The sequence below is a fragment of the Pipra filicauda genome, unplaced genomic scaffold, assembly GCF_003945595.2.
Source record: "Pipra filicauda isolate LSUMZ 115617 unplaced genomic scaffold, ASM394559v2 scaffold221_size1283894_pilon, whole genome shotgun sequence".
Classification (NCBI taxonomy): Eukaryota; Metazoa; Chordata; class Aves; order Passeriformes; family Pipridae; genus Pipra; species Pipra filicauda.
In genome coordinates this window covers 462,453-472,449 of record NW_024104334.1, presented here as the reverse complement: position 1 = coordinate 472,449, position 9,997 = coordinate 462,453, and the positions used below count along the sequence as shown (strand labels likewise).

At 48.3% G+C, this 9,997-nt stretch overlaps 1 protein-coding gene across 1 annotated transcript; it reads right to left on the bottom strand.

Moving 5' to 3' along the window:
* Positions 1 to 2,309: 2,309 nt before the first annotated feature.
* On the bottom strand, positions 2,310 to 6,932 carry BATF3 (basic leucine zipper ATF-like transcription factor 3). Its single transcript, XM_027723720.2, has 3 exons — positions 6,855 to 6,932; positions 6,067 to 6,171; positions 2,310 to 3,628 (listed from the first exon to the last, which is right to left on the bottom strand). Exons 1-3 carry the CDS (start codon positions 6,930 to 6,932, stop codon positions 3,443 to 3,445), a joined length of 369 nt encoding a protein of 122 aa, XP_027579521.1. The 3' UTR covers positions 2,310 to 3,442.
* Between the last annotated feature and the right edge of the window lie 3,065 nt (positions 6,933 to 9,997).

Sequence of the window (9,997 nt, the reverse complement as noted above, 5' to 3'; positions counted from 1 at the left end):
GGATGAGTACATGATGTTCACAGACATAAATGTAAAGTAGCAGTGGGAAGAAGCAAGGCTTTCTAATAAGCTCTCTTGAGGTATAACAATTGATCTCTTTTATACTCACACAAACAATTTTGTGAAGTTTGACTTTGCCTTTCTGTTGATTTTTTTTTTAGTTTTGAAGGCTAAAATTATCTTTTTAAAATATGATCATTTTAAATCTGACCCAAAACCCAAAAGAAATTAATAGATAAATCGCTGAATTGGACCCAGTCTGCTCCTGGAATGAATAATTTTATCTGTGGGTAAGTTTGCACTAAGCATTTTGCTTCTCCATCAGTCACAGAAAATACAAAAAAGAAATCCACACCAGCTGAATCTAGACAAACTGTAACCTTCTCTGTGAGCCTAAGAGGCAAAATCCAGCTTTCTCAGCAGCCCTCATCTACAATGTGCATCCACAAACAAGACTGCAATTCACAGTATGCCTCACATGAACCACAACCCGAATGTATAAAAGATCTTCCCTACGTATCTGATTCTGAAAATCACGTGAATGCAATACAGACCACATTTTTGTGGGGAACAAGTCAAACCAACTGGAAGCTTTCTGAAGCTAGAGTATGTCAAGTGGTACTTTAGCCATATATAGGTATGAAACATTTTTTGTGATGGTGTAATACTCTGCTGCAAAAGGAGAGGTTAGGATTTGAAAAAACTCTCTGTTGTTCCTTAACAAATGGACCTTTTCCTTTCTGTTCTCCTTTCTGGTTCCCTATTCACGTAACAATTATCCCAGGCTCCAGAACACACTTTCTGTTTTGAGACTTCCTGTAAATCAATATTCTTATGAGCAGCTCCTGCAAAGAGTGTAATCAGTATGTATACATACCGATTGCTTAGGGGTACATAAGCCTGTGCTTTAACAGTTTGTTGTCCTTTTTGACCTATGATTCAGCCTTTAAGTTAATTCTACAAATATATCAAAATGTTTGAATTATTTGCCTTGGGACACCCGTTTTGCTCACTTCTTTTACTTGAGGATCCCAGCTGCCTTTGAACATTAGTCACACAGTATCCTGATAGGCAAGATGCCTTGGTTAATCTATTAAACAGAAGAATGATGCAAAAGGCCCTTTGGAAATATTGCTGGGGGAAAAAAGTGACGCAAGAAATTAAGGAGGAAGAAGCAGTCCGGGCTCCAGAGGGTTCAAAGCCTGCTGTTAGTAATGGAAATGATCCACAGGCTAGAGCTACACCCTGTGGTTGTGGGAAGAAACTGGGGAGAGTGAGGGCCCATGCGAGGCTCCCAGTTCTTCCAAAGAAGAGCAACATAACCTTGGAGTTGGGTTGCTGTTGCCATCACAAAACATTTCTGTGAATTCAGCTGTCTTCCCCTGTACACTCCAAGGCAGAAATCATGGACTAGAACTTTTATCGCAGAACAAGAATAGTGTTTGCTGATGAGGAGTGTACAGTAGAACTTGGATATGCCAAACGATAAACTGGAGTCAGTTTCTAGACAGATGTATAGAATAATAAATGTGTAAGGAGGAGGATTTTACACAGGGAACTAGATCTCTACTTCTAGAAGTAAGCATCTATAGGTCAAAAATCTTTAGAGGTTTCTGGTGGGATGGACTGTCTTGCATTAGGTTGTTGATCTTTCCTTCCATTTTCAAGGGTCCACAGGGCTCCATATAAGAGACCACGCTTTTGTACAAGTCCTGACCTCAACTAGATACTTTCCAGTCTCGGCTCAGTCGCACATACCTGGTTATGAGATGTGAGACATTCTCCCTCTGCCTCCATCCTAGGCTATAATGAATTTTTCCAGAGTGAATGTTGTTAATTTCCATCATGCTACTCCTTCTTCATTACATCTCTATTCTGCCCAAATTACACAGTGGCAGCCAGGGCCTGAATGAATGTGGATGTGTTGATGAAGATGCTCAAGACAGCTTCCTTTCTTAAGGGTGACACAAATTCTTTTGGGAACAACCTAATGAAATATTTAAAGAAGTCAACAGCTCATGCCTATTATCTTCAGTTTCTAGCCTAAAACAATGTCACAAGAGGTGGAGTTGACTACATCATTTCCCCAATTCTACCTTGGCAGTGATTAGCAATGCAACATTCTACTAAAGAAGCTTAAACAAAACCAAAAAAAATCAGACATTTCAGATCATGTTTTGCTGATAAACACTGTGATCCTGGCAAGGGGAGAAATTAATCCCAGGAGTTGAACTTAAAAAAAAATCCAAATGCTGAAGTGAGAGAGTTGGCAAAGGGGTGGAGCTTTTTATTATCCAAAGACCCTCTTTGACTGGAAAATACTGTGAGAAAAACCCTCTTTGCTGGATTCCAGGCTACAGCACTCACATTTCTAGAGCTTGACACTAATAAGAACCTTCAGAGAAAGGAATCACATTTTTCAGTACATTTCCCATTAACATTGTCATACTTCTTTTTTGTAACTAAAAAGAAAAATTTAAAGAAAACAAAGTTTTTCTTGCAAGCAGTTATCAACCACCTTCAGTGTGGACACAGAACAAAATGCTTACTGAACTCAATTTGTTCTATCCATGGTCATAGTTTTTAGTAGCAATAAGCAAGATGAAGGAAGGATAAAGATATTTGTTCATTTCCAGTGGGTGCCTAAAAAGTGTAAATTTTAAAATCTGATTTTTAAAACAATGTGAAAACCAGCTAACTCTGTTTGCTTTTCCTCCACACAGAGCAGACAATCATCATTAGAAACTGGTCAAGCCATATTTTGGGATATAAAACACTCCAAGAACTAATGTCAGCAGAGCTGATTTGGGTTAACAAAGAAATAAAGATAAGAAAACTCTTTTGTTACACACACTTCAAAAGAGGAACAAATGAAAAGGTGACAAGCAAATGATAGAACAACTGATGAGAAGATTAGCATTAGACTTTGGATTTGACCAGCAAAGAAACAGTAGAGATGTTGTAAAGACATTGATTATTGAAGAAGTTGGAGAACATAATAAAGATGGGACATGGCTTTTATTAACCAAACGTGTTTAGCGAGATAAAAAACAGCAGCCAGAATATGGTATACATGGATGACAAGTTACAAAGGGTCACTGGCAGCAGATGTGCAGGAGAAAGGCATCCCGGTCCGAGGTCGGCACTTTTCCCTGTATACATTCCATCGCTCGATAGTGGGCTGCACGGCACTTTGACATTTCTGAATGCAAAACCATGGCTTGAGATTCTACCAAATAAGAAGTTGCTCTTCCAATTATCTTTTTTCCTACTGGTGTTATCCTGAGATTCAGAGGACTATAACACTTCAACATGGAGAAGAGCTGCGTGGTCAAGTCCAGACCTCTTAGATGGAAGACTTGCACCATGAGTAGGCAGTTCTTGAACAGTCCTGTAAATGGCACTTCCACACATCACATTTAAAGGTGATTGAGGAGAGCACTCATCTTGGCAGGCAGCTGGCAAGTGCATCAGGCCGTGGTATGGTCACAAAGTTCATGGTGCAGTGCAATAGTGGACAGATCTTTTCATGATCCTTCAACACTTCACTCAAGTGTTTCATTTCATCTGTTAGCTTTCCAATTTCTCTTTTTAAGGAGGTATTTTCTTGCTCAAGAGACTCATATTCCTGGAAGGAGGGGAAAGAAAAATAATTTAGTCAAAACATTTATTTCAGTGCTTCCACCTTGAGTACATTCACATAACTGTGTGGTTTCCTACTACAACATGCAAAATGCTAAGGAAAGACAGACACAGCCTGGGTGCTATAACAGGGCAAGTGCTTTATAACCTGTGCCCTGACCACACTGCAATTTCTCTTGTGACCCTGAAAACCAGGAAGTGCTGCTGGCCCTCAGGAGTCCCCCAGTAGCCCAGGGCTGCAGACATGCATGGGTAGCTGTGTCCCCATGGTGGCCCCTTCCAGCCCCGGGCTGCCTCTGCTGGGAAGGGCTGAGCCGGACTCTGCACTGTCAGATCAGAGAAAATGAAAGCACTGACTGCAGATAGATGCTGGGAAAACCCGGTGCCTGGCATTGCTGGTGAGAAAACAGCAGCCCCTGCCTTGGGCCAGTGCAGGGAAAAGCCATTTACCCCAGAGCCAGCTGAGATGCACACCTAGCACAAGGTGTCCAGTGCTCTCCTCCAGGCTGGCCAGAGCTTGTAGCTCCCTGCCTAGATGCCTGAGAACTCAGGAGCAGGAGGAGGGGAGTGTTATGCCAGCTTGTTGCCAGACTCTGTCACCACAAGGCCTTGGTTATCCCTGACCTGTGCTGCTTTTGAGCTAAGGCTTCTCTGGCAATAAATAAGCTGCTGCTAACTGCAGGGGAGTTTTGAGTTGTTTTGCAGCCTGCATCTGTGATGGATGCAAGGCTCCCATGTCACATTTTTTGATAACTGTATGTCTCAAGTGTTCCTGCTGCCAAGCCTTCTCATCCCAAAGAGAAGAGAGTCAGCCCACTGAAAACTTGCAAGTGTCTTGCTGCTGGCCCAAGGCTCAACACTCACCCACTCAATCTCACCTCCCTGGGAAAGCTTCAGAGCAAACTTCAAAGCCTACACATGCCTTAAAAGGCTTGTTTCTCAGGCAGGAGGGAGAGCCTCTCATGCAATGGTCCTCTGGGCAGCCTGGCACTGCCTCTGCTACCCTTTGCATCAGAACTTTGGATTCCTTGCCCTCCCTCACACCCCTCCTCTCACACACAGAGTAAAACAGGCACAGTCCTCCTAACACACTACCGTACCCAAACTCCAGCCAAGTGTCCAACACTGATTCTGGTTGTGCTCATCTCTTGTTGCCCCAAACCCCATGGGGTTGAGTTTTGGAATATGTTACTCTCCTATTTCTCTGTCCCATTTTCAGGGGTGAGACTATCAAATTGTTCTTCCTAAGAATGAATGCCTATTCAACCAGATCTGCCTGCAGCCAGAAAACCTGTGTGCCTGGTAATGAAGATTCCCAGCAGAAGGAAGATGCTCAGGTCCAGGAGGAATATTTGAGAGGCTGCAGTCTGGCACAGGGCCCAGAAATTATTCCAAAAAAGCCAGGGGTTACCCCTTTACAGAAGTACTCTGCACCTGGCTTTTTCAGGCGCTGACTCAGAGGAGATCTGGGAAAAACCAAACCCAAAACTCCCCACGTTGTCCCTCTTGGTCTCTCATGACTGTTGGTAGATCCTTCCACACTGAGAAAGACAAAAAGCCTGTGATGAACCTTCAGAGCTGAACAACTGACTGAGCCACAGTTGCAGCAGCAAAACTGACACCCTAAAAACTGACACTCCAAAAGCTGACACTGACCTGGCTACAACAGAAGCATTTTTGTGAGGCAACATCCAAAACCAGAGAAAGGGGATTCCTGTCCTCCAGTGTTTGTACTGGGGACACAAGAAAGCTACACTGCATTGTGATATTAAGAGTTTCTGGAAGAATCAGTTACTTTTTTTTTTTTTTGAAACATAAAATGTTATTTATCAGGGCATACAAGTACAACGGCTAATCGAGCCGAGCTCTCACAGTTGCAGGTGATAAAGTTCCTACGAATCCTTTTGAACTGTGTATTCTGGGGACCATGTTGATTAGTGGCCGTGGTAGCACCATAGTTATAGAACTGATTCAGATCAGCACTGCCACTGCATGGTCGTCTCCTCCTCCATCGCCTTCTCCCTTGTAAGGCAACAAGGATTCATCTACTACCACAGCAAATAGGGCAAACTTAACCCTAATTTAGAGGAAAATGGGTATGTTTCATCACAGAGGAAGCCTGTGATCTCATTCATTGGGTGGTCACAGGAACAGCAAACGAGGGAGATTGAGGTGAGGGCAGGACCATGTCTCTCTCCCCGGTAGTGTCCCTGATGGCAGAGCTGCACTGTCAACAGGAGCATCAATATCTGGGAGTTCCCAGCTAGGCATCCCACAGCCCACCCGTCTCTGCCTCACACCCACAGATATCTGAGCTGGGTTAGCATGAAGACTGGCTCACACCTGCTTAAGAATTCCCATTTACTGTAAAGTCCTGTGCTCAATACCCGAGCTGTGCTTGCAAAACACCAAGTACCCATTCACCTCGTGAAGTTTATCTGCTTTCTGAGTTTGCTTCTTCCGGCTCCTCTGTGCAGCAACTCGATTTTTTTCTCTTCTCCTTACCTTCCTGTCATCTTCTTCATGACTCTGGAACACATCAGCCAGAAACACTTTGTTAGTTTTTAAAGTGCATGTGGAGATGCCCTAATTCAGGCGTGCAACTGTTTCTGGGAACGAGCATATACTCTAAATAGTACCGACCGCCGGCATCCCACTGATCCCATAGTCATTGCAAAGGGCAGAGCATCCCCATGACCCACTGCACAGGTGGGACCCGAGGCGGAGGGATGGAAGCCCGCAGGGCTGCCCGGGGGGAAGCCGCAGAGCCCCGCGGGCACACGCGCTACCGCCGATGGGGGAACGTGGGCACCGCCGGCACCCGCGGCAGGAACCTGCCCAGCAGGCAGCACTTGACACCTGCTTCGCCCCAGCGCTGCCTACGGGGCGGAGGTGCGAGCAGCGCGGAGGGAAGCCGGGCTCCCGCTGTTCCCGCGCCCGCTGTCGGCGGGGCAGCCCAGCTCCCTTCCCGGATGCCGGCGCCCGTGGAAAACCCTCTGACCGCGCCTTGCCCCGGCGGCTGGCAGCTTTCCGCGCACCGCCGGCGGTTCGCCCGCTCTCCCACCTGGAAGAGCCAGCACCGCGGCCGCCTCCCGGGAAAAGAAGTGCCGATGGCCAGGAGCAGCGGGCACCCCCGAGGCGGCGCTGCCCGGCGTGACTCATCCCCATGTGCCCGCCCGCCTGCAGCGCAGAGCCCCTCGGCCTGGCCCTACCTGCTGGCTGCCCTCGGCCGTCGCGCCCCGGGGCAGCGCGCTGGCCCCCGCCGCAGCCGCCGGGACGGCGCACGACATCCCGCCGCTGCGGAGCCGCCCGCAGGGCTCCCCCGGCCCGCGGGGGGTGGGATACAGGGGAGGGGAGGGCAGAGAGTAGAAGGACAGGGCGGGCTGGGGCGGGACAGGGCAGGGGACGCACCGCCCCGGCACCTGGCAGCCGGCACCCCCCGGCCCGGGGGCGGAGCTGCCGCCCCGCCGCCCGCATGGCCCTCACATGGCGCCTGCCGGGAGCCGCGCCGCGCCCGCGGAACTGGGAACTCCGGGACCGCCCGGATCCCCCGGTCCGCACTGCTCGCCCCCAGGCCTGAGCCCCCGGCGACGGCAAGAGCGTCCAGTCCCCGGGACCGCCGGGGCTGCTCAGCCCCCGGGAGCCGGGGGAAAGCCCGCACCCCTGGGGCACGGCGCTGCCGGGCAGGAGCTACCTGTAAATCCCCCGGAGAGCCCCGGCCTCTGGGGCCGGCTGGGCTCGACGCCCCTCCGGGCGGCCCGACTCGCTCTTTCGCCTGCAAGAAATAAGCTCCCCGCAGTTTCCCTTCTCCCCGAATTTCCTGCCGGCGGCGGTGCCGGGAGGTCAGGCTGCCCCCCTGGGAGCCGGCTGTGCCCCCCCCATGTGTCCCGCTCCCGGCTCACCTCCGACCGCTCCTGCCCGCCGCGCTCCTGAGACATCGGCTCGCGGCGGGAGCTCCAGATACGGGACAGCCGGCTCAGCCCGGGGTCGTGGGCGTGAGGACACGGCATCCGTGCTGGGATAAAGAGATTTTCACTTTCGCTACTCGCCCTGTTCCTTTAAATAATAAGGAAATGCCACAGACTTCTTGTAAAGGCGAAGCCAGACAGGGTTTGCTGAAAACACAGTTGCTGCAGACAAAAATCTGTTTCACTATTCTGTCGAGAGTATTTTAACAGACTTAACAATGTTTCTTTTACCCTTTTGAACACCTTCCTTGCATTTTAATTGCACTGTTACCTTGGCCTTCTGCTCTGAAAGGGATGTTTGCACTGACAGGTACTTCAACAACATCCATGCTCTACTGCAGAAGTATTTGTAACTAATGTGCCCTCATGACTGTGCTCTACTCACAGGGGCAAACACATGGCCATGCAAGGAGGGTACACGCCCCCAAACTGCAGGGCAGTCAGTCATAAAGCCCCAGGTATCTTAATAAATCAGATACTTCCCTATTTTTCTGGTTTCCTCAGAAGCCTGAGTCATCTAGCTTAGACGAAGATGAGGTTAAAATGTTTGAAAAGTGAGTAAATATAGACTATCCTTTCAGGAAGATCTGGCTAACAGTTCATGCTGAAGGTGAAAGAACTGTGCTGCCCAGGAGTCCAAGAGTCAAACAGAAGTTTGCACTCTGCCACATGTTTCCTGGTAGGCTCTGGGATCATCAGATGACTGAAAGACCTGAGCACGACTTCCCTGGTGGGAAGCACTTCTCCCCAGCTGTTCCACCTCAAAGCATCTTGTGTCTCCATCTTCCAGGCTACCCACAACTTTGCTTTTGCACTTTCTCAGAGCTCCTCCAATCCCAGAGGAGCTCTGAGAAGCTGTGAGTCTCTCCCACCCTTATAGCCATGGGGACCACAACTGGGATGGGCACCCTTGCCAAAATACCCTGACCTCAGCTACGTCCCCAGGCTGCACTGGGTCTCCCACACATCATACAGGATGTTCCTTGGTTACTTTAAAATCATTTTTGCTTCTTTTCTCCTTTCCTCTGTCATCTAACATGCCGAGAGCAGGATGTTCACCAAGGGGGTGCTCATGGAGGTGGCAGAAGGTGTGGGTTCAGTGCCATTCTCCAGCTGAGGGGATCCAAACCGGCATCTCCTGGAAGGCAGTCCTAGCCACCAGGCAGTGAGTTATTAGAGGGTGAATTGCTCTCAACTGCTCCTTCAAAACAGTGAAACAGTCCAATTTTGCATTAACTACACGTCATGCACTTAAAGAAGTGTGGGCACAAGCAGAGACTTAATCGGGACAGTTGCATAAAAAGGAGCAACTGAACTCTTGCTGCCTTTGTAGCTAAAGCACAGTTGAAATTAACAGGACTAGGAGCTGGTATTTTTGTAAGCTCGAAGAACAGGTATAGTCTTTTGCAATAAAACCCATGAACCATGCAGATAAAACACCTCAACAGCCCTTCAGTGTGATCTGTGGGACAACAAAGCCTGTTCCACAGAGGGACTTTAGAACTGATCCCACATGAAGCTCTCGGGCTGTTCTAGGAGCAATGCTGCCAAGCATGCAGCCAGCAGCTGCAGAATAAGGTTTCCAGGACACCACAAGTATGGGACAAGCCAGGGGACAGTACCCTTGAGCCTGAATAGTCTGTTCTTGTTCAGAACAAATGGCAAAGGAAATGACAAGTCAAAATTTGCTTGTGGGAACAAGTTTCTACTTAGTATTAAAGCTATCTCTGGTACATCTGTAGAAATGCCTACACAGTAATTCCAGGTAGTGCAGCAGTAAAGGCAGAGTGTTTCTGTGCAGGAGAGAAAACAAACCCAGAAAGCAGCCTAGTCAGCTGAGTTTACATTTTATAATGGCAGTTAATCAGTGAATTTTGTCTGCACTGAAGCAGCCTACACACACACAGACTAGAGTCACTGATTGCAGCGTAGCACAGCATGGCTCTTCTGGAGAAAGGCACAGATCAGAACTGGATCTCAGAGTGCTGTCAGTGTCCACATGAAGACTTATAGGAGAGGAGCTTCCCTGCACCATTTGCAATCCCCTTTGTTCAGAAACCATACACAGCAAAAGTGTGCTTGGATACTGCTCCAATTTCCAAGTTTTTCTCGGGTGGGGATGGCCCAGCCTCACCAGCAATAAGCACCTTACAGACAGCACAAACTAACGAACAGCGAGATGTGCCACCTCACCCCAAAAGGCAGAGAAATGCAAACTCAGTTTGCAAATGTTGCCAAGCATCCATCGCCATTGAGCTGTCTTACAAAATTCAAAGGCTATATAAAGAAAAACTACCAGACATTTCTTGATGCAATACTGATTCGCCCCAAGTTAAAAATAAGAAGGTTGGATGTTGTGACATTTCAGTAGAAGCCTGATTAGACAC